Raw genomic sequence first — 26696 nt, forward strand, 5'->3', positions numbered from 1 at the left:
TCAAGGGGAGCAAAGAGAACCCCTTCCTCCTGCAATGGCTGAGGGGACCAGGCCGCCCTGTGATGCAGACATCTCAAGGGGCTCTCCCTTGCGCTATCCCATGTGGACTTTAACTCCCAGTTTGGAAAGTAACGATGTCATCTTCTGTGGTCTCAGGGTCCTAGTGAGTGTGTGAGGATAATAGTGTTACATGTTATGTAAAGGCATTGTGAACTGGCACGGGGGTGAGCTTTGCAGGGCCTGGAGCTGGTAACTCCAGCTCTGGAACAACCCCAGGTGGGCTCTGCCCTACCCAGGAGAAATGGTCATAAGAGGAAGAGTCCAGTGGGCGTTGGGGGTATAGGGGCCATTTAGGGTTGCCCTTTGAGCTGACAGCCCACCCGCGTCCCCCAGCTCCACCTGCCCTCCCAGGACATGTCCTCCCCAGACCTCCTGACATCTGCATTTAGCCAGGACCAGAGCTCAGCCACCTGAGGAGTGAACACAATGGCCTACAATAGCCAACCTCCCCCAGTGAGACCTTCTCAGGGTCTTGGGAGGAGGGCCCATGAGTGTGTGAGGCAAGGCTCCCAGCCACACAAGGGTCACGAGCCCACCAGCAGATCTTCACCCAGGATGGCTCACCAGTCCTCAAGTAGGGGCAGGATTTAGAGGCATGGAAATGGCTGCAATCCTCAGGCTGTGCTACTTTGCATAACATGTAACACTATTATTCTCACACTCACTAGGACCCTGAAACCACAGAAGGTGACATCATTACTTTCCAAACTGGGAGTTAAAGTCCACATGGGGTAGTGCAAGGGAGAGAGGAGGGGCCGGAAGAGCCTGGGAGGGTGGCCCTGGCCCTGAAGCTGGACACCTGGACACTACACCCAAGGGCGCTCTGAGCCCATCCCAGGCAGGGCCTGGCCAGGTGCAACCCTGCTACCAGGTGCCAGAGCTATCTGCCTGCAGGAAGTGGCTCCTCCACTAGGGTTCTTCCGAGGATGCTCGGAATGGTTTGCAGGCAAGACTACTCCCAGCAGGGTTGGTGGCTCAGGGCAGCTCAGCTATCCGCAAACAGCCAGCACGGGCGTCTGCTGGGGTGGGGGCTGGCCTCTGGTTCAGCTTCCGGTTTTGCCACTGAGCAGCCTAGGCCTCTGTAAAATCGAGTGATGGCGGCATCTGCCCTGAGGGTGGTCTTGAGAATGGGAGGCAGTAATTCGCCTGAAAGGGCTTGGCTGGACATCAGTTCCAGAGGTGCAGGTCAGCACTGAGCAGCCGCGGGGCTGCGCTGCTCAGCTGGGAGACAGGGCTCCAGCCAGGGGAGTGGGAACAGAGAGATGGGGTGGGACCTGGGCCAGCTCAGTGGAGGCCTGGCAGGACCTGAGCTGGGCAAGTGAGGGATCCCCCACCGCCAGCCTCGGAGCTCCTCCACCAGGGACAGGAGATACCCTCGTAGTGGGGTCACGCACTGAGGTTGGAGACGTGGGCATGGCAACAGCCCATGGGGAAAATGCTGAGCTCTTGAAAGGCTAGAGAGATACAATGTATCAATGCAACAGTGCATGTCAGGGAGGAGATTCATGGGTAGGGAAGGGAGAAATGTCCCAGAAACAGGAGCAAGTTAGGGTTCCAGGAGGAGGTGAGGGAAGATGGTTCCTCTGAAGGTAAATAAGGAAGAGAGCCCCAAGGTACCCAGCAGGGTAGGAGGCAGAGAGGGGGTCCAGGGCAGGGTCCTGAGGGAGTGGTTTCCAGTGCCAGCCAGAGGATCTTGAGATGAGGCCAGGGAGGGAGCTGAAGCCACTGAATTGGACACGTGGAGGAGGCAGCGCAGGTGGCCAGGCTTAGGGCTCCTGGGAGGCTCCCACACCCTCAAGGCACAGGTCGGAGGAGACCCTGCCCAAACCAAGGACAAAGGAAGGGGGTTTAGGGCGCTTCCAGCCATGGGGGCCAACGCTGGTTCTTCATCAATTTGGAGCGCCAGGAGAGGGCGGGAACTAGTCCTGTACGGAGACCCCCCCACTTTGGGCTGCCCACACCCCCACCCCCTCTCAAGCAGCCAAGGGAGGCAGGTCCTCCCCTTCAAATGGAGGGGCCCTCAGGCTTCTCTGGAATTGGACGTCTTGACCCAGGACAGCCTGGTGAGGGGTCGGAGCTGACTCCCGCCAAGCTCTGCTGCAGCCCCTGACCGCCATCACGGGTGGCCAGGCCCAGTCCTTGTCGATGTTGGGGGCTCCGGGCCGGGGGCGGGGGTCGAGGCCGATGCGCTGCGGGCAGCAGCCGCCGGGGGCGCTGCGGGGGCTGCAGTTAAAGCTCCGGCGCGGGCGCACGCGCTCAGAGGGAGCTGGGCCGCCGCCGCCGCCGCTGTCCCCGCGCTCTGCGCCCGGTGCCCTCCATCTCCGCCCCGCGGCCCCCGGCTCCCCCGGCCCCGGCACGGCGTCGAGCCATCTTCCCTCACCTCCTACCGGAACCCTAGCTTGCTCCCGGCCCATGTGGCCCCCGCGGGCGCCCGGCCCCGGCTCCAGAACTCAGCCTTGCACCTGAGCGCGGGGCCCGGCGGGGCGCGGCGGCGGCGATGGGGAAACTGCAGTCCAAGCACGGTGAGCCGCGGGCCGGGAGGGCGGGCGGGCGTGCGTGGGGCCGCCTCTCACTGTCGTTTTCCTCTCCCCGCGCCCCGCCGTGCCGCAGCCGCCGCCGCCCGCAAACGGAGAGAGAGCCCGGAAGGTGAGCGGGCGAGCAGACGGGCGGGGCGGGGGGCGGCGACCCCGGCCGGGACCCTCGGAGCCAGGAGCCCGCGCGCGCCCTGCCCTGGAGCCAGCGATGGGGGTACGGGGCCGCGGGTCTCCAGGAGCGCGCGGGACCCGCACGCCTGCCCCTGCGAGGTCTCCGGGCGATGGGGACACAGCGAAGGCGCAGCGCCCGGGGGGCTCACGGCGCGTCTCTTTCCCTCCTCGGTGCGGGTTTCCCGCGCGTCCGCCCCCGGGCCGCAGGGGACAGCTTCGTGGCGTCAGCGTACGCGAGCGGCCGCAAAGGAGCGGAGGAAACGGAGCGGCGCGCGCGGGACAAGCAGGTAGGCGGCAGGGCGACGGCTGGGTCGCGCTGCGCACCCGCCTGGGGACAAGGGAGCGGTGTCAGAGCTGTTCCTGGCGCCCACCCGCGGACAGGGGAGACGTGGGCCGCCATGGCCGCACAAGTTACCGAACGGCCAGGAGAGCCCGTCCCTCCCCAGCTTCCAGGACTTCTGGGGGTCCCTTGCTGGGTGGCGGGTGGAGGAATAGGAATTCCTTGTCCTAGGCTGGGGGCGGTGTGGGGGCTCCATGTTTCGGGCTGGAGGAGGTGGGGGAGCGGGAGGGGCTGGACCTAGACGTCCCAGGCTGGGGGTCCTGGGGAGCGGGAATGCAGTACCCCGGTTGGAGGAGCTGGAGGAGCTGGAGTAGGAGTGGGAGCTACAGCCTGGGGCATCACTGGCCAGAGCCTCAGTGCTCGCTCAGCAAACATGGCCAGAGTCAGAGGCCGCGGTGCCTTCCATCTCTGGGGGCGGGGGTGTGACCACAGGCCTGCTAGAGGCTCAGGAGACAGAAGGACATCTGCACAGCTGTGGCCACCCAAACTGCAAGGCTGGCTTAGGACCCAGGTGGCCCTGAGTGTGGGTGAGGAAGGTTCTATGTCCAGGAGCAGAGAACTGTCCAGGTCTGGCATCCTGGAAGGGTCTGGGGTAAATTAGACGTGCATGTTTGCTGAGCATGAGAAAGCTAACATTCAGCGGTCATCAGTGTCAGTGTGAACAGGATCGGTGTAGATAGGCCCACCAGGTGGCTGGGCCCACACTTGCCCCCTGCTTCCTCCCCCACAGGTCCCCAGACACAGAGCATGCCGGGACACACAGTTTCTTTTTTGGAAAAATGTTCTTCTGGCAGTTGATTAAAAAAAGCTCTGGGTGTGTTTGGAGACATTTTCTGCAGCTCTGTCTTGAGAAGGGGCTTAGGTCTGTTTGGAAACTAACACGCAATAGAGTTAGGGTTGGTGCTTCCTGAGAGTGACCATCTAACACCTGTGACGGTAGGAAGCATGCTCTAAGGTACAGTAACTTGGGTGGTCCTGTAAGCCTCCATCCGGGATAGGGAGACCAGGGTGAGGCCATCCAGGGAGCTGTCCCTGCCCCAGTCTGGCTCTCTTTGCCAGTTACATTTGCACAGGGGCTTGCTGGTGAGTGGATGGTGCCACTTAGCAGCCAGGTTCTCCTAGTATGATTAGTCAGTGATGTGAACACCTGGGGTGGGCGGGTGTTCACCTCACTCACGGTCAGAGCTTTGGCCTGGCCCCTGTCCATTGGCCCACCGGCCTGGGGCCTTCTCCCTGGGAGGCGCGGCACCATGAACCTTAAAATCCCTGAGCCAGCGTCCCCACCGTGAAGTGCGGCTCCCAGGGCCATGGCGGGAGGCCAGTGCGCTCTGGAAAATGCACGTGCTCCCCGTGTGGCTATGATGTCAATGCGAGGGCTGCTTCTGGGCATTTAGACCCAGCACTCTACAATGGGACATTTTCTTTAGAGACTAGTTTGGGGGTTGAGGCTTGCTTGGATTGTTACCTTCTAATTTTGCCATCATTTCATAAAAGAAAACTCCTTTTTGAGTTAAAATGAACAAACTCAGAATCAAAGGCTATCCTGTGAATTAAATACATTTCAGCTTTCAGACAAAAGTGCTGCCTTTCTGTATTTCCACCTCTGGCTGTGACTCCGCCCACCTGGCATGGAGACCCCTGGGCCCAGGTGCGCCCTCACCTGGCCAGGTGCCCTCCCTGCCACATTGCTGTTCCTCTCACCTGGCAGCCATGCCCCCCGCGACAGATCCTACCCAGGTCTGGGAGAGCCATGGCCACCACAGCAAAGTGTCTGGCCAAAAGTTAGGTGTTGAGTCCAGTGTCCCTCTGGCTCTCACTTTCTTCCTTCTTTGTGTAGTCCAGAGCCTTGCCTATCATCCTTGTCCTCCCAGGTGGTATCCACTGAGGAGGGCCAGTCCTGAGTCACCCAAGGCACCCCTCGTGATGCCTGGCTGGGGCCAGCGAGGGGACTCGCTCCTTTCCTTCTCCAAAATCCACCTGGTGGTTCCGTGCGAGGCATCCTGGATGCCACAGAACAGTGGCAGAGAACCCTGTAGAGATTGGGCGCACTAAGAGCCAAGACCTCCAACCTGCCCTCTCTCCCCAGCCCCCAAAATAACACAAATGAGATTAGCCATTATTAATTCTCTGTGAGCAGTGCTGGCTCCTGCCTCTGTACGTGTCTGAAAACACCAACAGCAGCACTTTCCCAGACAGGTGTTTCTCTGCACCCCTGACGTGGCCCTCCCTGGCGACTCTGCGGAGTGCCACATTTTGCTTTTGGTGGGGCCCGCACGGCTTCATCACCGAGTGTCCCTGAAGGGCCAGGGCCATGGGATTGCTAGTGACGGTGCCATGAAGGTCTGGAGAGCGGATTGTAAGGGATCCGGAGTCCCTGGGGTCGTGCGTGGGTGAGGAGTGGTGCATGGTGGCAGTGCACTTGCGTGGCTGTTTTTAAAAGTGGTAGTGACTGCAGGGAGGATGGCCTCAGTCCTGGGAACAGGTTGCCCCTGCACGCTCACCCTCACCATCTGGTCTGCGGAATAGCGTTAGTTTCCACAGCGCTCCCTGAGGCTGGCAGAAAACAGTTCCAAAGACAAGAGTCACTGTTAACTGGAATGTTGTTATGAACAGAGCACGGACTTCCATGAAGTAGCGCTGAGGAAGGTGCACTGGGGTAACTCCAGAGGCAACACTGGAGTGAACACTCGTGACGGACCAGCCTGTGCGTTGAGGAGGCCGTGGCCTTGGCCTGCATGGGGGGCTCCTGCCCACATCTTCAGGAGGCCATGGGCACGGCTCTGATTGGCCTGTGTAGGGCAGGTCCCAACTTGCAGGATGCACTCGCCAGTCCCACCCCCATGCCATGGCCCTTCTGAATGTGCTAACATGGTACATGTTTCCCGGAAGGGAGCAGGGAGGACCACAGCTGCAAGACATGCTGGCTCTGTCCAGGGCTGAGCTCCAGGCCAGGGCCCAGGCCTTCACCTGCACTGGCCTCTGGCTTCCCGCAGCAAACTCCATCTGCCCTCGGCATGGCCTTGCTCACAGGAACTCGGGGCTCAGCCCCATTACATGGCTTGATGCCTTCAGACTGGAGCCAGCCACAGTGCTAAGGACTGCAGCTGGCTTTTCCCCAGAGGCAGGGGTGGGGCTGACCCTTCCCTGCCCCTCGTGGCCACCCAGAAGCCACCGCTCACCTGTCCTCTGTGGGGCCAGAGAGCTGGATGTGGCAGTGGAATGCCCAGTTCTCGGTCGGGGGGAGCAGTTTCTCGTAGAAGATCCTGGGAAATTCTTCATGGCTTCGAGCACAGTCTGGACACTACCGCATCAACACAGAGATACAGGGTGGGGACAAGATACACATTTGTAGGAGAGACTCGGGCCAGTGCACATGTGCCCAGAAACAAGGCAGTGTGGACCATGCTCTGCTTGGTGCTCGGCCACATTCCACACAGAAGGAGAGGTTGTGGGTGCCCGGTCCAGCCAGCTCTGCATTTGAGGGTGCAAGCCACTCCGAGATGTCCAGGAAAACGGCAGCCTCCAAAGGGAGCAGGGGCACTTGGGGATGCCTCTAGCACAGACACTGAGGGCCAACCTTCTGTCTTCTGTGACCCATGTTCTGGGACCCTGTGGCCTCATGCAGCTGAGGCCCATGTGGGGCCTTGCGTCAGAGCCGGTGGTGGCTGCAGCGTGTTGTGGCTACCCTTTGCTTTCTTTTTGGTGCCCTCTGCATGCCTGGCCCTTGGATACAGGCAGCTGTGTTCCTACCCTGGGATGTGGCCTGGCCATGTAGCGAGGCTGACACAGACGCGCACAGAGGCTCAGGCACAGTGGGAGCGGAAGGGAGTTGCCAGGCCACCTGGCCATCCCGCCTTGTTGTGGGGGGTGTTGAGGTCACCTCTGGGCACGCAGCCGATGGCACCTGATGCCCAGCACCTGAGAGCCATGGGACAGACTGGACACCATGTATGTAGTTTCTGCGCCAGCCTGGGCCCTGGGGCCACCGAGGGCCGTGTGTGCCCCCAAGCTCTCCACCAAGCTACAAGCATCCCCTGTCCTGCAGCAGGGGCTCCAGGGTGCTGACTGGGAGAGGCTGCTGCCGGCACCCGGTCATGAGGCTGGGCCATTGGATCTGTGTTGCCCGTGGTGGAGGCTGGAGGCTGGCCGGTGGCATGGTCCTGCCCTCCCAGGTCACTGTGCCTGGACAGTGCAGGTGTGCACACTCACTGGCAGCCACCTCACTTTATGTTGGTCCCTGTGTCTGTGAAGTACATCCTGAGAAGCCCTGCGCATGGACCAGGCAAGTGTCTGGATGGAAGCCCTGGAGCGCAGAGCGTCCCTGCCGCAGGGCCTCAGGCTGGAGCTGGGGGTTTCACAGACAAGGCCGAAGAAAGAGCCCACAAGACTGCAGCTGCATCTGGGGCAGCTGTCACCCCTGGACTTGCGAAACAGCTTCCTCAAGCTAAAACTGCCCATTTTGCTGCTGAATGAGCTGAAGTTTTAGATTTCTGCAGGTGAAAGAAGACAGGCGGCTTCACCCTGCCCTCCTCAGTGGGCTGAACTACCGTGGGAAGCCTCGTGCTGCTCCGTCCTCAGTGGGCTGAGCTACCGTGGGAAGCCTCGTGCTGCTCCGTCCTCCTTCCTTCTTGTGGCTGAGTAATTTGAATTCCTTTGAAGTTTTCATCTTGTTTTGGCTGAAGAGCTTACATCTTTCCTTTTCTTAAAAAACCCAGGCTGGTTTGCCATCCTCAGAAACCGGTCATCAGCCCTGCAGCTTTGGGACGCCCTGTGCCTGCTTTAGGGGGTTGGGGGTCCATCAGACACACATGTGACTCCTGGGAGCCGCGGGAACTGTGGCTGGTGTGGGCCGAGGTGGTTGTGCCAGAAAGGGCAGGGCCGTCTCAAGTACCTGTCCCCCAGTGCCCTTCGGTGCACTGGGCCTGTGCTGTGCATGGCTCCTGTATGAGCAGCAAGGTGATGGCGAGATTGGAAGTGCAGTTTCGCCTGCCTCATAGGAGTGGCTGGCTCTCCTTTGCCCTTGGGTGGCCACCGCTTGTTCAGAGCTGCCTGAGCAGGCGGTAAGTCCATGGCCACCCCAGGTCCAGGCCCTGGCGGGGGGAGACGCGCACCTTGCCACTGTCCTGTCTAGGCTGGGGTTGGGGGTTCGGCTGTTTCTATTTCTCAGGAAGCCAGGAGTCTGGGCCAAGGGTTCCTGTCCTCCACCCCCGCTTTGCGGCCAAGGAATACCCACCTGGTCGGCCCTGACAGAGACTGAACGATGTCCTGGCCAAAGACCACAGTTGGGAGCCACCATGTGGCCGTTTTACATGTGGCTGGGGCCCGTCGTCAGTACCAGGTTTCTGTCATTCCATCGTTAGCAGAGGCGGCTTGTAGGGTGGCTCCCAGCCTCTGGACCCAGCTCCAGACCCAGTGCTGACACTCACAGCCTGGCCACATCCCTCGTGCCTGGGCCGCCTGCTTCCCCTTGTGGTCCCGCGAGGAAAGACAAGGGACAGCTCCACGCTCCGTAAGGCCGGGCAGCGAGGGCCACCTGGAGAGCAGCCCGGTGTGGCCGAGCCCCTTGCTGGGCTTTTCCCCAAGTGCCAGGGTGCTCCAAGCCAGAGGGGTGCATGAGGCCGTGAGCTCGCGCCAAGATGCTGTGGGCCCAACCTGTACCGCACAGTCGTCTGAGCTGTCAGCAAGCTCTCACTGCTTGGCAATGCCCACAGCCTCCCCGGTGTGGCTAGGTGTGGTGGGAGCAGAGGCCAGAGGGTGGGAGGGGGTCCGCCCTGCTTCCTGTAGAGAGGAAGCCTCTGGCCTCCCGGCTGCTGTTCTTGAGTTGGCAAAGCCACACTTTACGGAAGCAGCAGTTCTTGAGGCCAGACATACCTGAGTTTGGAGTTGCCCAGCCTACCCCAAAATTTGTGGACAGCTACCTGTTAAGTCAGTGGGTCCCTGGAGCTCTAAAGGCTGAGCCCTGTATCCTTCCTGCAGGGCTCTCAGACAGATGCCTGCATCAGAAAGTCCCTGGGTTATGAAGAAAGGCCCATGACACCCCCAGGGAGTTGGGGAAGCCTCAGGAGCAGGAGGAAGCAGGAGCCCCTGCTCGGTGAGGTCAGCGTTTGGGGGTGGTCCTGCCTGCTCACGCCGCTGCCGGCATTTCAGGGTGGGCTGCTCCCATTGGGACTGCGGATCTGCCTGTCTGTGTGGAACCCAAGGGGGCCTGTGCTGCGTCCTGGGGCACTGGTGCTGGAGGGTTCCTGTGGCTCTGTCCTCTCACAGGTCTTGCCAGCCGTGGCCCCTCTCCTGTTGGACTTGCTTTCCTGAACATGGGGAGGGGTCCCGAGCCCAGGACCCCTAATCAGTTCCAAGGGCTCCAGAGCTTTCAGTCCCTGCCACCTGAGCCATTGTCTGTCACAGATGATGACCATCAGCTGTCCCTGGAGGAGCCCTTCCCACGGGGCTACTGGGTTAACGCTGGAACCATAGGGAGCAGAAGGCGTGGTGTGTGAGGGGTCTGCCTAGGTAGCAGGATCCCCCCACATGCCGGACACTTCCCAGCATGGGGCGAAGCTCATGGTGCTGGCCTGGAGGAACACATGGTGCTGACCTGGGTCAGCACCACTGCTCTGGCTGCCGCCTCTGGCCTGTGAAGCCTGGACGTGCTGGGACAGGAGCCTTGCAGACACCGCGGTCTGATCCGCTCTCACAGTGAGCTGCACCCATGCTGGCTGATGGGAGCTTTAATTTGCTTTCATGTTGGCAAATACTTGGCAGGGCACCCTCTGGCAACCTTTCACACTGGCGTTAAACAAATTGGGTTTGTTCCATCCTGTCCTGCGCAGAGCTGGAATTCACTGGCGGTGATGGCCAGCCCTCGGCAGCCGAAGGGGGAAGGTTTGTTTTCCTTTGTTCTGCAGAATTTTCCAGAGAAATTGTAAATAGTTTTGCGCACCAGAATCAGAGAAGCCAAAAAGCATGAAATACTGTAATACAAACATTCAAATTGGAGATTATTTTAATGGTAAGTGTCTTGGTGGCTTTGGACTAAGAGCCTTGCTGGAGGCCGATGGAAATGGGGGGTCCTTCCTTGCTGTCTCTGGTGAGGTTCCATGGCACTCACATCGGTGGCTGTCAGGACCCTCCAGGGCTCCCACCTGTCCTTAAGGCTGTGGTCCTGCACGTACGTACCTCTAGGACGAGCCTCTCACATCCGCTAAGGGGGACATGACGAGCTACAGCTGCTTTTGGATAACAGAGCCCACCCCATCCTAGTTCCCACAAAGGATAACAGAGCTGACTTCATCCTCGTTCCCACGAAGGATAACAGAGCCGACCTCATCCTCGTTCCCACAAAGGATAACAGAGCCGACCTCATTCTCGTTCCCACGAAGGATAACAGAGCCGACCCTATCCTAGTTCTCACAAGGACCTGCCTGGACATGGTGCAAAGCTGCTGCCCCTGGTGGCCTCCCTGCTGCCCCGGGGACGTGGGTAGCCTGGCCCTCAGTGGCTGGCATCTGGGCCTCAGCGTCACCCCACGTCCCTCTGCGTGCCATCACTGCCTGCTCTCTTGGCTGCCCAGGTGTACCCGGTTCAGCCGTCCTGAGGGCCCCGCCAGGCCAATGGCCAGGTCCGTGTGCCCTGCACCCTTCGGGGCAGCCACTCACGCTTGAGACCAGCCAATCCTAGACAGGGCTGGAGCAGGGGCCATTTTAGTGGCTCTGATTTTGCTCCTAAGGGCTGTGGTGTAACATGAAAGAACGTTGCCGTAGGCTTCCAGCCATGGGATTCCGGGGCTGTCTTTGCCTTGTGTTGCTGTCACAGGCTTGTCCTGGGCACGCCCTCAAAAGGAGGAAACAAAAACAGAAGAGCTGAGTCCCGGAGCCAGGACCCCAACCCAGAAGCCCCCCCACCAAAGCCCGCACCCCCACCACCGGGCTGCCCTGCTGCCCCAGGGTCTGAGCTGCTCTCTGGCTGCTGGGAGAACCTGACAGTGGTTGCTGGAAGGAAGGCCTGCAGGGCCCTGGGTGCTGGGGTGCGGGAGAGGCCGGGCATGGGTGCAGGGCCTGTGGTGCTGGGGTGTGAGAGAGGTCAGGCTGGGCTGCAGGGCCCTGGGTGCTGTGGTGTGAGAGAGGTCAGGCTGGGGTGTAGGGCCCGTGGTGCTGGGGTGCGGGAGAGGCCAGGCAGGAGTAGGGGCTGCCGCTTGATGTGGGTGTCAGGAGTGTGTGGTGAGGAGGCATGGAGGAAGCGTGGCCCCCCAGAGGCTTCCAGGCTGGGTGGCCAGTGCAAAGGCCCTGAGGCAGGAGTAGGCCTGGAGGATGGGACAGTAGCAGGCAGGGGGCTGCGGGAGATGGGGGGAGGAAGAATGGCGGCCCCCACCCATCTTCCTCTGCCTAGAAGGAGCCACAGGCACAGCCTACAGGTGTGCACTGGTCTCTGTGCTGTGGGAGGCCAGACCTGGTGTCTGTGAGGAGCACCACAGCTGCAAACCTGCCGGATGACCCTCGGGTGACACTTCGGGGTGGAGGACCCCCACCCGCCCTGCCAGCCGTGTTCCTTGGGCTCTGAGCCCGTCCTCCTATCTGTGGAGCAGGTGGAGCCACTAGCAGGGGCTTCTGGCCCTTCCTCTCTTCCTGTTGATTTGTTGCAAGTGCTTTAGGTTTTCTGTAACACAAAGCGGATGTGGGCCTGGGGAAGGCGCTCGCGGGTGTTTCATGAGCTTTCCCAGGCCTGAGACACGTTTTAGACGGCAGCCAGCTCACGTGTGTTGGGAGAGGCTGGTCACAGTCGGGGCGACTCGGGGGCTTGTGCTCAGACGGTGACATCTGGCCCCTTTGTTCCCAGGGTGATGGGGAGGTGGCAAGAACTGGCAGCTGCCCCACAGGCTGAGCTGAGCCCAACAGAAAGGCCCAAGGCCGGAGCACAGAGGTGGCCTGGATGCTTATGGCCAGTGATCAGGACCCTGCCAGGCCTTGCTTGGAGGCATCTTGTGTGTGAGGGGAGCCCCGTCCATGCCAACCACCTGGCTTTGCCCAGGGGAAACTGCCCTGGAGGCCTGTTCTCGGGGTCTGTTTGCCTGTCGTGGGGAGAGCGTGGCGCAAGCTGGGTCTGCGGAGAGGAACGTCCTTGACCTCTGAAAGGGCCGAGAGCACCACCCCTGCTTTGGGCCGTCTTGGGGAGCAGCAGGTGGGGACGTTGCGCCTCTGTCCACAGCTCAGTCGGGGAGACTCAGAGCCCTGTCGGTGAGTCCTGGGTCAAAGGGCATAGCGACCAGGCCAGAGTGCCACCTTCCTGCTGTCCCCCTGGCAGGGCTGTGATTGCCTCTAGCTCTAGTGACTGGGGCAGTGGTCCTGGCTGCCTGCACCTCCCCTGCCAATTATGTCCCCCATCCGCGCCCCCCGTGCCGGCTTCTCCTCTTTCGAGTTTGGAGTGTGACCCCAAGACGTGCTGCAAGAGTGGCTTTGTGTGCTGCCAGAGCTCAGCCTGTGCACCCTGCAACCTCGGGCCCAGCGCCCTTCCTGAGATGAGATTGTGTGTCCTGTAACAAAGATGTGCGTGGTCTCCTCTGAATACTTCTTACCTCTCATGCGTGGGTTGTCACCACTCTCCCCTGAGAGTGGGCTGTGGCTCGTGTGGGTGGCAGCTGACAGGCATAGCCCCTGCCCCCTAGAGCCCTCTGCAGCCTTGGCTAATAGGAAAGTTGCAGGTGGGCACCAGGCCCTCCTTTCATCTCATGGGGCCCCTCGCCAGCCACAGCAGGGCCCACGTGGAAGTTCTGAGATTGTCATGTGCAGGGCATGCAGCGGGGGTGCTTAAGAGAAAGAAAAGGCCTTGATTACTTGTTTGAGTAGCTCAGTCCCCAGAGTTTGGAGCTGTAATCAAATATAAGCCCCTCAACCAGCATTTCCTGCTGTTTCTCTCTGGTAAGGACATCGACGTTGCATGTTCACGTATGGTGTCTTCCAAATGAGAAAAAAGAAAACTCTGAAATGCAGCAGGGTTCTTTCCAGCTTTGGAACTAATCTTCCTTTGAAATAGGAAACATGAGGCTTTAATGTGAATGAAAGAAAACAAAAACGTCTGCTGGGTTTTTCCCGGGGAAGAATTCAGATGGAAGGGAAGTGGATTCGGGTCTGCTTTCAATCCCGGTGGAATTCAGCCTCCTCTGAGTGGGGCGGCCGAGGGTGCAGCAGTTCGGAAGTTCAGAGCCTGAGTCATGGTTTTATTTTGTGTGTTCTGTGGCCTGGATGGTAAGCTGAGGGTGGCAGCTGCATTTGGAAGGTCAGTCACCCTTGGTGTTCCTTTTTCTGTGACATTGGGGATCATTAGCTCTGAAGACAAAGACAGTAGCAGGCGTGACTGGGAGAAGAAAAACCTGCAGATGAGTTTGTGAAATGGTTAACATTCAGTGTCAGCACTTCAGGATGCTGAGAGTAAAAAGCAGGGCATAAAGTTTTGGCAGAATTTATGATCACGCCTCTATTATCTGGGCAGAGGCACACGTGTATATGTAGGTGTATGTGTGATGTGTTCACATATGTGAGTACACACATGTATACATCCATGTATACAGGTTACACACACACGTACATAGGTCTGTATTTAATACCTGAGCTGAAAACATTTCATATCAAGGCACCCGTTCTCCACCCCTGGCCCCTGGTCACCCTGCTCAGCCTCAGCCACACCTGGCTGACAATGGAGTCTCTGGGAGGGCTGTGGCTTCCCATTCCTGAGCCAAGGTGTGGGCTCAGCGGCCCTCACGCCTTCCCTGCTCCCGTCCGAGTCGGTTAATGCGGGTAAAGTGCTCCCTGAGTCCCTCTCTCCAAGCGTGGGGGGAGGGAAGCTCGGCTGCCTGGTTGTAAAGCCAGGTGTCGCTGACCACGTGTTGCTTGTCATGTTTTTTTTTCTCTGCATTGTTTAGGTTGGGGTTAATTTCATGGGCAGGGCAGCCCTGGGCCTGTCGCTGTAACTCATCTCTTCACTTCCACTTGTAAGGGTGCGCCGTGGCTGGGCTGGGTGCCCCTTGACCCCTTGGTGTGGTCAGTCCCCTTAGGCTGAGCGTCCACCCTCGTGGCAGGGGTAGGTCCTGCAGAGACCCTCCCTGGGCTCAGGGCATTTACTGGGTGAGGGGGCAGATGCCAACACAAAAGCCCTGTAGTGAGGGAGTGAAGGGCGTGGGGAATGTGGCGCCTCCATTTAAATGATCCAGACGATGAAAAGCTGCTGTGAGACAGGATGAAGAGGGAGATGGAAACATTTCTATTTTCTGGGCCTACAGGAAGTTAAGTTGCAGCAGAACTCTAGCTTATGGGGACATCTGAGTATTTTAGGAGGCCTTTTGACCCCAAAGTTACTGTTTTTCTAGATATAAATTTCACATGTGGTTATTAAAAGATTTCTCAAATCAGTCCTAACCCAGAAGAACTGATGGGCAAAATCTGCAAATGCCTCTCAGATCTGGAGGCTCCATCTGAATGTATCCAGGACTTGCGTGGGAAGCCCGGCTCCCCTGCCGGGTCCCCCCGCCCCTCCCCTCCGCCCGGTCCCCCTCCGCCCGGCCCCCTGCCCCTCCCCCTGACCTGGTCCTCTCCAGCCCCTCCCCACAGGGCCTCAGTCTCATCGTCCTTAAATCTTTCACTTTAGAACCAGAAGTTCGGAGTAGCAAGCACAGCCTGGAGGGACCTGCAGGCGGTGTTACTGTAGCCTCTCTGGGCCCCAGCTGCACATGTGTGGGAATTATTAAGCCCATAAAGCTACATTGTCACATCTGAAACTGTTTAGCCATTGAAACCCAGACTTCGACTTCAAAGCCGGCTGCGGGGTTTCCAGACAGGCGGGCTGGCGGATCACCTTGAAGTCAAATTCCATCCCATGGCGGCCCAGCAGAAGTGGGCCCCCAGCACCTCCTTGTAAGAAACCACACTCTTCTGCAGACACTAGTGGCAGGTTCCCCCCGCTCACGGTGACATTTTGGAGAGACATCTTTGCATCTGAGCTCCCAGCAGGGAGGAGGCGGGTGGGGTGGTGGTCTTTGCATTTACAGAGGCTTGGAAACCACTGTCCCCCACCAGGCCCCAGGCCGTCTCCCTGCTGCTCTGGGCCCCTCCCCCAGGGCCGCCTGCAGCCCGCTGTGACCCAACCCACCTCCTTCCTGTTTCCTGCCGGCCTCACCTTCCACCTTGTCTCATAAGGTGCCCTCCCGCCCTCCCCCTACCACCAGCCGAAGAAAGGCTGTCCTTCAGCCCCAGAACCTGCACCCTTGACCTTGCTGGCCTGTCTGCCAGTTGCCAGTGACGCTGTCCCTGCTCTTCCTATCCACTCTGAGGTGTCCCAGCCTGTTGTCCCTGCTCTTCCCACCTGCTGTGAGGTGTCCCAGCCCTTTGGGTTCCTTGGGATCCTGGCATCACCCTCAGCCTTTTCCCGAGAGGCCCAGCTCCCAGCCCGTGTGCCATGTCCTGAAGCTCCCTTCGCACTTCCAGATTGAAGGCCACTAGGACGATACCTGTGATGCAGCTGCCTGGCACCCCTCCAGGGGTTCCGACAGACGGGGCGGCTCGGGGGGGCAGTGGTGCTCCAGCTGCTGGGCGCCGCCGAGCGCTGGCACACGGGACACGGGAACATGCTCCTTTTGACTTTTCCAAGGAAGCTGGGAGTTGTTTTGTGAGAGTCTCTCCGTGCGTGGCCGCCTGTGGAGGCTGTGGTTTGCATCTTACTGTCTGGACTGGGACCAGGACGGAGGCTGGGTGCTGGGCACCCAGCCCGGTGCCTTTGGAGGGGAGCAGATGTCCTCACTGTCATGGCGGGGACATGGACAGTGGCCTTGGAGCGGTTGGCCCACAGACCGGGGTGACCTCTGTGAGCGTCCCACGGGGGACGCATCTTACTGTCTGGACTGGGACCAGGACGGAGGCTGGGTGCTGGGCACTCAGCCCGGTGCCTGCGGAGGGGAGCAGATGTCCTCACTGTCATGGCGGGGACATGGACAGTGGCCTTGGAGCGGTTGGCCCACAGACCGGGGTGACCTCTGTGAGCGTCCTACGGGGCCATGGGACCTGAAGCAAAGGCCACCTGTTGTCGACGCCGTGTGACAGACGCCTTCCGCTCACGCAGCTGTGAGGCTGTGGGCTCTGGTCCCAGAGGCCTCCGTGGCCTGGGGTCAGACCCTCCTCCCAAATCTGAGGTGATGCTGAGTGAGGGAGTGGGGTCAAGCTGCTCAGGCAGATGCGGCTGCTTTCCTTATGGGATGAGGCCCCACGGGGCAGGCCCATGGTCGGGTTCCCTGTCCTCCCAGGGGCCAGGAGAGCACCCAGCATTGCAGGAGGATGCCGTGGGCGGGAGGGGACAGCGGGCATGGGGAGGCCTGAAGGCCAGCCGTGGGGTTGCTGCTGACATGGAGGGTTCTCAGGGATGCAGGGCAGTGGGACAGGTTAGAGGAGGTGCCCAGGCACCCCAAGCTGGAAGTGCAGCTGGGACAGGAAAGGGTGGGTGGAACAGGTTGGGGGGGTCACAGGAGGCTCTCACTGGGGGCAGGGCCAGAGGGATTGAGGGAGGGTTGGGCCCTTGGGAGGGAGTGAGGGGAGGGTGGGCCCTCGGGAGGGCGAGGCCAGGTGGGGGTTGCATCTCAGGGAGAGGCGCCTGCCCTGGGAAGCTGAGGCTTTGGTGGGTGCTGGGGCACACTGGGCCAGGCCTGCCGGGGTCCCGAGTGCGGACTTGGCCTCTCAGGAAGTCTACCCAGTGGGGAGGGGCCGCACATCTGGCCAGTGGCCCGGGAGCAGGTTTTATAAGTTGCAATTAGAGCTCTTGGCCTTCTAGTTAACCGAGGCAGCGTAGATTAAAGGGCAGTTTTATGCAACCAGGACGGATTTGATGAAATCACCAGCCACAGAGACCGGTGTGGCTTTGACTGCAAATATTTCTTCCCATTTGATTCTCTCTGCATCTCGGAGGTCGCTGTTGACTTGTGGCTTAGAAAAAACACTGTGCATTCGAGGGCTGAGAATTCTAGGGCTGAGGTATAAGTGGATTTTTTAAAATGGGATTTTCCTCTGTGTAGGAACTTAGTCATGAGCTGGTTGGTGCAGCGTTGGCTGGTTGGTGTAGCGTTGGCTAAGTGGTGTGGTTTTGGTTGGTTATTACAGTTGTGGTTGGTTATTGTAGCTTGACTGGTTGGTGTAGTGCAGGGAGTGTTTCCAGAAATCAAACCATGGGTCTGTGCAGATTCTTTCTGTCTTGAACAGCTGCACGCCTCCTGCCATCTCGCGAGTTTAGACTCCTGTCTGTAACCAGTGAAATCCCCCACAAGTGGCCGGGAGGTGGCTCACGCCTGTAATCCCAGCACTTTGGGAGGCTGACGTGGGCAGATCACGAGGTCAGGAGATCGAGACCATGCTGGCTAACATGGCGAAACCCTGTCTCTACTAAAAATACACACACACACAAAATTAGCTGGGCATGGTGGTGGGCACCTGTACTCCCAGCTACATGGGAGGCTGAGGCAGGAGAATGGCGTGAACTAGGGAAGGCGGAGCTTGCAGTGAGCCGAGATCGTGCCACTGCACTCCAGCCTGGGCGACAGAGTGAGACTCCGTCTCAAAAAAAAAAAAAAAAAAGAAATCCCCCACAAGTGTGCTCAGAATTTTTAGAAACATGACACGGACGGCGTTTGCATGTTCGCTGTATTGACTTCATGCGTGGAGTGCGTGATGCGCCGTTTCTCACTTGTCATTTTCAGCAAATCGTGGGAAACACTTAAAAATCCCTTAAAAAATACTCCACCCAGCCCAACTCGCTGCCCGGCTGCCCGTCCTCAGGAGCTGCCGCACCTCCGGCTCCTATGGGTTCTGGCACTTTCCAGGAAGCCGCTGCTGCTGCCCCTCATCTGGACAGCAATGTGGCCTCCACGAGTGACTTCAGTTAGGGCTCTTTAGCAAGGAGTGCTGTGCGTGCAGGCCCTCAGACCCCAGGGCACCTCACTGCCGTTTGTAAAGAGGCTTGGGGCACCCAGCACCATGCAGGAGGCCTGAGCTCTGCCTGCTGGTCTGATGGGAGGTGAACTGGGCGCTTGGTGGGGGATTGTGGTACAGTGGGGTGGGGGGACTGAGAACCCTGGGGGGCTGCACCACGCAGGTCCCCCCATCACCCTCCCCGCGTCCCAGAGAAGGTCTGGGCTGGAGCTCCCAGGGTGGACAGGGGTGCCTCACGGCACCCACCTCAGCATTTAGGGTCACTTTCCCCTCCCTACCAGCCCTCCACAGTGACAGTGCCTGCGTCCCTCAGCCTGGGCCTTGGTGGCCTTGGCTGCCCTCATGACACCATTTCTGTTGGCAGCCGCCAAGCACCTGGACGAGTCCACCTGAGGGGCTCTGGAGCTCCCGGCACCCAGTCCTTCCCACGAGGATGCTGTGCCCATGGGGGCCGCACCTCTGGGGCTCTGGGCACTGCTCTGCACTCCACAGAAGCCTACACAGCAGCCTCACCTGTTATTCTGATTTTGAAAAATAAATAAATAAATAACCACAGCCCGGGTTTTAGAGATTTGGTGTTATGCCAGTGTCCACCTGGACAGAGTTTTACCTCACAGCAGTGCCTCCCTGCTGTGTGGACGTACGAGGGCCTCGCCAGGCTGGGCTCATAGGAACCCTCAGTTCCGCAGCAGCCAGTCCCGGAATGTCGGGACCGCAGCCCCCAGGAGGGAGGCCTACTTTTTAATCATCAGCTGTTTTATTTCTTATTAAAATGAGGGCAAGCTCTCCTGCCTCCCACTGGGAGCTGCCCACCCTGCCTTGGCACCTCCCTGGGTGACCAGCAGGAGACCTCAGCTCCAGGGGGCCCTTGGCTCAGCCACAAGGAGAGCCGGCGGCCTGGATCTGACTCAACAATACTCAGTCTCGGCAGCGTCACCTTAGTGCCCATGTGTGGATGGGGGTCCAGTCCTTCTCCCTGCCCAAGGTCTGGGGTGGCAGCCGGCCAGCCTGGAACCTTCCACCATACCCTGCTTGGCCCCTGGCCAATGATCACAGTGGCAGGAGGCGCTTGGGGGGTCCAGGTGCCCTCGAGGGTGACCTTTCTCGGCCTCCTGCCTGGACCAGACTCCAGGAACCCCAGAGACCCCAGCGGGGCCGGTAGCCCCCTAGGAGGTCAGAAGGGATGAAGGGCACGTGGCCCCCGGTCAGGAGGAAAGGATGAAGCGTGGGGACCATGAGGGCAGCCCTGGGGTCCTGTGTCCACCCACAGAGACACCAACTCGGCACCAAAGTCATCTCCAGGGTCAGGCTCTGGCCGTCCAGGTGGACAGGACTCAGCTCTGTGCTGTCTCCTTGCGAGCTCTCCACGGCTTTCCAGGGACCTGGAATCAGAAGCAGAAACACAGCTGCCCATCCCTGCAGCCTGCCTGCCCCAGAGCTGCCTGCTCTCAGGAAATGCTCCAGGGCGGTGAGTGCTGGGCTGAGGGACGCTGCACCTCCACCACCACGCAAGGCCCCTGCCCTGACCACGGTCTGTCTCCTTCTCCGTGTCCTCAAGGCTGTAGATAATTCACGAGGACCCTGTGAGCTTTGGCTCAGCAGAAACACCACTGGGATGTGTTTGAAGTTTTTCCCCATTTTCTGTAACTAGTCTCTGCCGGCAGACCTAGAAGACGCATGCTGGGGTGCTAGGCAGCCGTGGGGGCAGCGACTGGAGTCCTTGTGTCAGGCTCCGGGGGGACAGTGCTGGGAGTAGGCCCCAGAGCAAAGGGGCAGGTGTGTCTCCTCTTGTATTTAGGGTAATCTAGCGTAGGGGCCCTGGCCAGGGGCATCCTCAGGGCAGGACTGACTGAAGAGGTCATTCCAGGCAGCTGCGTCTTCCACCTGGAAATGCTTTGGGGAACCTGACAACACGGGAGTGTCTGTGTGTTTTGCCTCCTAAAATCCGAGGCTGAGTGGGGCACAGAGGGTTGGTGTTTCTGGACCCAGAGATTGAGATGCCTCAGGAGGCTTGAGGCGAGTGTCAGGCTCCAGTCCAGCCTCCCAGAGCTCCTGCCCGTCTCCCCCGCCTGCCCACTGAGCTGTGTGGCCACTGACTGCCCCGTTCTTCCTGCAGGAGCTGCCCAATGGGAACCCCAAGGAAGGGCCTTTCCGGGAGGACCAGTGTCCCCTAGAGGGTAAGTGCAGCTCCCACAGCCTTCCCTCCCCAAACCTCGCAGACTTCATCCCGTACCAAGGCAACGCCAGAAACCCACCCTTAAAACAAGCCTGTGTGTGAAGCAAGGGGCACTTCCCAGACTTAGACGCACTTTGTTCTTGAAAAGTGCTTGGCACCACAACTCACAGGGTCCTCGCTGGACTGGCAGCTGGGATCTGGCAGCAGAGATGAAAAAGGCCCATCCCATGGCCGGAGCCCTAAGCATCACCTTTATGTGTTTGGAGTCTCTGTGACCCTGTGTTTGTGGATGGGGGTGGCTCTGTATAAAGGTGACCTGTGAATTTTCAAGTCAGCCCTGGGTCCGAGGATATGTGAGATGCTGGCCCAGCCTAAGTCACTGCCACTTGTGTCTCTCGGTGGCACCAGTCCTACCTGTGGCGTGTGGCAGGTCGACACTTGGCTTACCTGTGGGTCTGTGGGAGGGTGCCGGGAGGTCAGCCAGCCGGGTCACCTTCAGATGGCTGCTGAAGCCAAGAGAGGCACCCAGACCCCCCTCAATGGGAAGGCAGGCCCAGAGTGTCGTCCCAGCTCAGGCTCGACGTGCACTTGTCTGCAGGTGCTAAGCTGGGACAGGCCCATGCTCCTATCCTGGGGACGCAGCTTGCAAGTGCCAGAGAATAATGGAATAATTGTGCCCCAGAAACCTGAGTGCTGTTCATCCATCCTGCCCAGAGGCTGGGGGGAGGGGCCGCCTGTTGACACACTTAGTGCACAGGTGGCCTGCATGGCCTGTGGGCTCAGTGACAGGATTCTGGAGTGGAGGGCGGTAGGGACTGTGTCTATGGGGAGGGGGGCCTGATGATGACACAGGGAGCATCTCCTGGAGGCCCAGGCTGTCTTCCCCTATCTGTGCTCCTTGGGGTCTGCTGCACCCCCAGCCCCGAGGTGGTGGTTGCAGTTGGGAGCCACTGTGGGCTGGTGAGAGGAGGGCACACCCGGCTGTGGCTGGCTGGGATGGGGCCTCTCTCCCCTCCGCAGGGGTCCCAAGATCGGGCTCTTGGCTCAGGCCCGTCTGGATGGGATCATGGTGCGGTGAGGGGAGGGTAGCGACGGCCCCCCCCACGGCAGGCCACATCCTCCATGTCCCCTCTGCCAGCCCCTTTGCCACCTCTTGTCCTCCCAGTGGCACTCCCCGCTGAGAAAGCTGAGGGCCACGAGCGCCCAGGACAACTCAGCGCAGATGACGGAGAGAGGGCAGCAAACTGCGAGGGCCCACGAGGACCAGGCGGGCAGCGCCTCAACATTGACGTAGGTCTTTCTCCGGCCTCACTTGTGAGAACACGTCCCTGGGGCCGGGGGCACAGGGACAGGCGTGTGTTGCCCTAAAATGGGCATCTGTGGGCACTGCGTAGTTCACTCAGTTTTCCCCACAGTTCACCCCATTTAAAGCACTGAAGCAGAACTTGAATATGCAGCCAAAGTCAGCAGGAGCCAGAGAGTGCGGGATGTTGCTGTGAATTTGGCCAAAACTGACTGGTCTGGCATTAAATAACTTGAGCCGCATTCCCAGCCTTGGTACCCTTAGCACTACAGGAGTAATGCCAAAGCTGACTTGACGGACAGCCCGACTGTCCGCCTGCTGGAGGCAGAGCACCCGGCTTCCGCTTCCCGGGAGGGCTCAGGGAGGAGTGGGGTCCCTGTGTCCAGTCAAGATTTCTGGAATTGACAGCACTTGACGGCCAGCGTGACCTCTTCTCCTTCTGGGTGACATGGAGTGCTTGCATGAGCTGAGACGGGTGTCACTGTGGGGAAACCAAGTCACGGAGCACAAAGCTGGGTCCCCCCAAGGAGGGCTGAAGATGGACAAGAAAGGGTCTGCTGGTTCCAGGGCTTGGGCTCCAGCCACGCTGCCCTCTAGGCTCCCCCTTTCCTGGCTGCCATGAGGGACCCCCGGGAAAGGCCCCAGAAGATCCTACCCCCTATGGAATTGGGCGTGTTGGTGTGGGTAGGAGGCGAGGTCCCAGCCCCCGTGTCCCCCTGCAGGCACTCCAGTGCGATGTCTCGGTGGAGGACGACGACCGCCAGGAGTGGACGTTCACGCTCTACGACTTTGACAACTGTGGGAAGGTCACCAGGGAGGTAGGTGAGCTTGTGTTTGTGTCAGGTGCACAGGAAGGGCTGCACAGGGCCCAGTAGTAGACAGACTGGGGGACAGATGGACTGTGCTGGCCTCGCCATACCTCAAGGGGCGGGAGGGGACCTGTCTGCTGCGAGGTCCTCACGCCAGCTGGGCTTGCGTCTCCCCAGGGCCTGATTCACATGTGTTTCTGGGCCAAGTCTGCACCGTCCATTTCTGCGGCTGTGCTTCCCACACTGCAGGGCTGCCCTCAGGGCACTGGAGGCACTCACAGGGCCTCCCAGGCAGACCCAGGCTGCTCAGAGAAGATGCCTGTGTTGGTCCCTGAGGTCTGTCAGCAGCTGCGAGGATGGTGCAGGAAGGGGCCAGGGGATGGGTGTGTTTTCTGGCAGGGAGGGCGGGTGGCATCGCCTGGGGTCTGCTCTGTCAGTGACACCGATGCTGGGCCCCAGGACATGTCCAGCCTCATGCACACCATCTATGAGGTCGTGGATGCCTCGGTCAACCACTCCTCGGGCAGCAGCAAGACCCTCCGTGTGAAGCTAACCGTCAGCCCTGAGCCCTCCAGCAAGAGGAAGGAGGGTCCTCCTGCTGGCCAGGGTGAGCAAGGCCTGAGCACACACACAGGACCCTACCCCACACTGGCAGGGGCCTAAGTTGTGTGCTGGGGACAGGGAGGGACAAGTGAGTGGATGGAGGAGTGAGTGGGTGAATGGATGGGTGAGTAAGCAGATGAATGAATGAGTGAATGAGTGAGTTAATGAATGAGTGAACGAGTGAGTTAATGAATGAGTGAACAAGTGAGTTAATGAGTGAATGAACGAGTGAGTTAATGAATGAGTGAACGAGTGAGTTAATGAATGAGTGAATGAATGAGTTAATGAATGAGTTAATGAGTGAATGAGTTAATGAATGAGTGAATGAGTGAGTTAATGAATGAGTGAATGAGTGAGTTAATGAGTAAATGAGTTAATGAATGAGTGAATGAGTGAGTTAATGAATGAGTGAACGAGTGAGTGAGTTAATGAATGAGGGAATGAGTGAGTTAATGAGTGAACAAGTGAGTGCTGAATGAAGAAGGGAGTGAGTGAGTGACAGCAGGACCCCCCTTTCAGACCGGGAGCCCAACCGTTGCAGAACAGAGGGTGAACTGCCAGAGGAGCCAAGGGTGGCCGACAGGAGGTTGTCTGCACACGTCAGGTGAGGGCTGGGGTGCCAGGGTGGGGCTGTGCCTTAGGCAGAGGCACCCTGGCCACACCCGTTTCCCGCAGGCCACAGGCCGTGCATCGTCCTCTAGGTCAGACCTGCTGGGGGCACCTGGGCCGGCAGCTCTGTGGGGCACGGGCCCTTCCAGCATCCGGCACCGTGGCTGAGCCGGGCCCCCAAGTCTGTCCGAGCAGAGGGCTTTGAGGGGCAGCAGTTGCAGCAGCCTTGACACCCTCAGCCTGGACTTGCCGTGGCTCCCTGTGGCTCCACTCAGCAGCTTTGGCAGCAACAGGGCTGGGGGTGGCTGGGGCAGTGGCTAAGGGTGGCTGAGGGTGGCTGGGGATGGCTCAGGCAGTGGCTGGGGCAGTGGCTAAGGGTGGCTGAGGGTGGCTGGGGATGGCTTAGGCAGTGGCTGGGGCAGTGGCTAAGGGTGGCTGAGGGTGGCTGGGGATGGCTCAGGCAGTGGCTGAGGCAGTGGCTGAGGGTGGCTGGGCAGTGGCTGGTGCAGTGGCTACAGTGGTCCCAGAGTGGTGACCAGGGGCCACTACAGCATGAGCCACTCCCTAGAGCACCTGCGGCTCTGGTGCCTGGGACGGAGATCACAGGGTTCTGGGGGGCGGCCATGACCTTATTTCTCTGGATGGCACTTGGCTGTGTCTGCGCCCAGTCGTCCACTCTTCCCGCTCTGCGAGGAGGTGGGTGCTGGTCAGGACACACCCCGGACATCTGCCGCCTGCTGCAGGTACCCCGTCCTCAGGGGCGTGCCGCCCAGTCTGTGTGGCGGTCAGGCCCTTCTCTGTGCTTCATGCAGGAGGCCCAGCACTGACCCCCAGCCCTGCTCAGAGCGGGGACCCTACTGCGTGGACGAGAACACGGAGCGCAGAAACCACTACCTGGACCTCGCCGGGATTGAGAACTACACGTCCAGATTCGGCCCTGGTATGTCCTGGAGGCCACCCTGGGTGCGAGGCCCTGGCTGTGGGTTCCCATTGAAGGTCCTGCTTCCTGCAGCCCTGAGTGCAGGGGGACCCTGCCCCGCCCCGCCTGGCACCCAGGTCCCTCCACAGCTACCTGTTGGTCGTGACTGCCTCCTGGCTACCTGTTGGTGCTGCCCGAAAGCAAGGCAGGCGCCCCGTCCAGGCGTGTGTGTATGGAAGGGGGGTACCTGGTTCAAAGTGAGATGGAAGACGGGTTTGCATTCAGGAAAACCCTGCCTTGAGGTGAGAAGTCAGTATTTTAGGGTGGAATCACCAGCTCACTCAGCAGAGGGAGTTGTCCAGTAGAGTGGCTGGCAGGTAGTGTGGACAACAGACAGTGTGGACAGCAGGCAGGCAGTGTGGACAACAGACAGTGTGGACACCAGGCAGTGTGGATGGCGGGCAGTATGGACAGGAGGCAGTGTGGACAACAGACAGTGTGGATGGGAGGCAGTGTGGACAACAGTGTGGATGGGAGGCAGTGTGGACAACAGACAGTGTGGACACCAGGCAGTGTGGATGGCAGGCAGGCAGTGTGGACAACAGACAGTGGACGGCAGGCAGGCAGTGTGGATGGCAGGCAGGCAGTGTGGATGGCAGGCAAGCAGGTGGATGGCAAGCAGCGTAGACAGCTGGCAGCCTGCCTAGCACCCATTTATTTCTGACCAGCAGCACCCCCGTGTGGCCTGCATGGAGATTATTGGACTAAAGCCCAGGCCACTCCCCAAGGGCTGGGGCCGAGTCCCTCTCCTAACCCCAGCTCCAGGAGTCCCCAGGGGCAGGAGAGGTGGAGCTGGATCGGGGTCATGGGCTCAGTGTGCTGTGTGCCGACGCTGGGCCATGCTCTGCGCGGGGCTTGCACTGCACCTGGTGAAGGTGGAAGCCCTGGGTCCTGGAATCTGTTTTGTAATGAGGGTTTAGGGGACGTGAATCCTGGGATGCCCTCCCTGACATAACCTGGCTTTCTGCCATGGTGCCCCAGGCAGGATCTCAGCTGTGCAAGGAGAGAAGCTCCGCTCCCAGGACACGCAGTGGGGATGGGGCTAGAGGAGTCGGCCTTTGCAGGGAGCTGTGGAGCCAGGCAGGTCACCCCCCGTGGCTGGGCCCCTTCCCTTCAGGGCTGGTGGCCGTCTGACTGCAGACTTGGCTCACAGGCTGGCCTCAGACGGGACACCTGGCGCAGCTCTTCCAGTGGGCCCTGGACCGTTTCGGAGGAGATGGGAACCTGGGCCTGCACCCCCAGGGCCTCACACTCTGACCTGTGTCTGCAGGGTCCCCTCCTGTACAAGCCAAGCAGGAGCCCCAGGGCAGGGCCTCGCACCTCCAGGCCCGGTCCCGCTCCCAAGAGCCGGACACACACGCCGTGCACCACCGTAGGTCGCAGGTGCTGGTGGAACATGTGCCATCCTTGGAGCCTGCTGCCCGGGCCCTGGACCCACAGCCCCGGCCGAAGGGGCCGGAGAAGCCGTTCCTCAAGTCCCCCAAGGGCTCTGGGAAGCCGCCGGGGGTGCCAGCCAGCAGCAAGTCCGGGAAAGCCTTCAGCTACTACCTGCCGGCCATCCTGTCCCCCCAGGCCCCTCAGGATGGCCACCACCTCCCGCAGCCTCCCCCGCAGCCCCCACCGCCACCCTACGGCCACAAGCGGTACCGCCAAAAGGGCAGGGAGGGCCACTCGCCGCTCAAGGCCCCGCACGCCCAGCCTGCCGCAGTGGAGCACGAGGTGGTGCGGGACCTGCCGCCCACGCCAGCGGGAGAGGGCTACGCGGTGCCGGTGATCCAGCGGCACGAGCACCACCACCACCACGAGCACCACCACCACCACCACCACCACCACTTCCACCCGTCCTAGTGCCGCCACCAAGCACACCTCGCTCCAGCACACCACGGCCCGCACCCTCGGGACGGGGAGCCGAGCAGCTGCCTGCTGTGTGCCCGTGGGGAGCCCAGCACTCCCCACCTCCGACAGCAAACAGCAGCTGACTGCAGGTGCTGGCGTGATGGAGGCGGCACAGCTTGGACACGTGGACAAGGCCCAGAGGCCCTCTGCTCTTCTGCCCTCGATGCCACGTAGCGGTGAACACATCTGGGTCGCTGCGTTTCCCGGCTCTAAGGCTCATCTGTGTAACCCATAAAACTGCTTTCCTTTAGGATTCCAAAATGAG

At 60.1% G+C, this 26696-nt stretch overlaps 1 protein-coding gene across 15 annotated transcripts; it reads left to right on the top strand.

Annotated features, from left to right (window-relative positions):
• The first annotated feature begins 1664 nt into the window (after window positions 1–1664).
• On the top strand, window positions 1665–26696 carry NKD2 (NKD inhibitor of WNT signaling pathway 2). 15 transcript variants are annotated; one of them, XM_030927114.1, is made up of 13 exons: window positions 1665–2582; window positions 2671–2706; window positions 2943–3052; window positions 9082–9201; window positions 19327–19524; window positions 20173–20233; window positions 21371–21522; window positions 22258–22353; window positions 22804–22951; window positions 23467–23551; window positions 24300–24496; window positions 25517–25615; window positions 25806–25933. In XM_030927114.1, exons 1-12 carry the CDS (start codon window positions 2558–2560, stop codon window positions 25579–25581), a joined length of 1293 nt encoding a protein of 430 aa, XP_030782974.1. In that variant the 5' UTR covers window positions 1665–2557; the 3' UTR covers window positions 25582–25615; window positions 25806–25933. The 15 variants fall into 15 exon arrangements, with proteins under 15 accessions (XP_030782974.1, XP_030782975.1, XP_030782976.1 ...); XM_030927115.1 differs by lacking the exons at window positions 25517–25615; window positions 25806–25933 and adding an exon at window positions 24625–25510 and having other exon boundaries at window positions 1691–2582; XM_030927101.1 differs by lacking the exon at window positions 25517–25615 and having other exon boundaries at window positions 1966–2582; window positions 25806–26696.

This window comes from Rhinopithecus roxellana, chromosome 3 (assembly GCF_007565055.1).
Source record: "Rhinopithecus roxellana isolate Shanxi Qingling chromosome 3, ASM756505v1, whole genome shotgun sequence".
NCBI lineage: Eukaryota > Metazoa > Chordata > Mammalia > Primates > Cercopithecidae > Rhinopithecus > Rhinopithecus roxellana.

Coding starts and splice junctions, on each gene's coding strand:
- NKD2 (XM_030927101.1), top strand. CDS start 2,558: ATGGGGAAACTGCAGTCCAAGCACG. Junction 21,523..22,257: donor GGCAGCGCCTCAACATTGAC/GTAGGTCTTTCT, acceptor GTCCCCCTGCAG/GCACTCCAGTGCGATGTCTC. Junction 22,952..23,466: donor GGGTCCTCCTGCTGGCCAGG/GTGAGCAAGGCC, acceptor CCCCCCTTTCAG/ACCGGGAGCCCAACCGTTGC.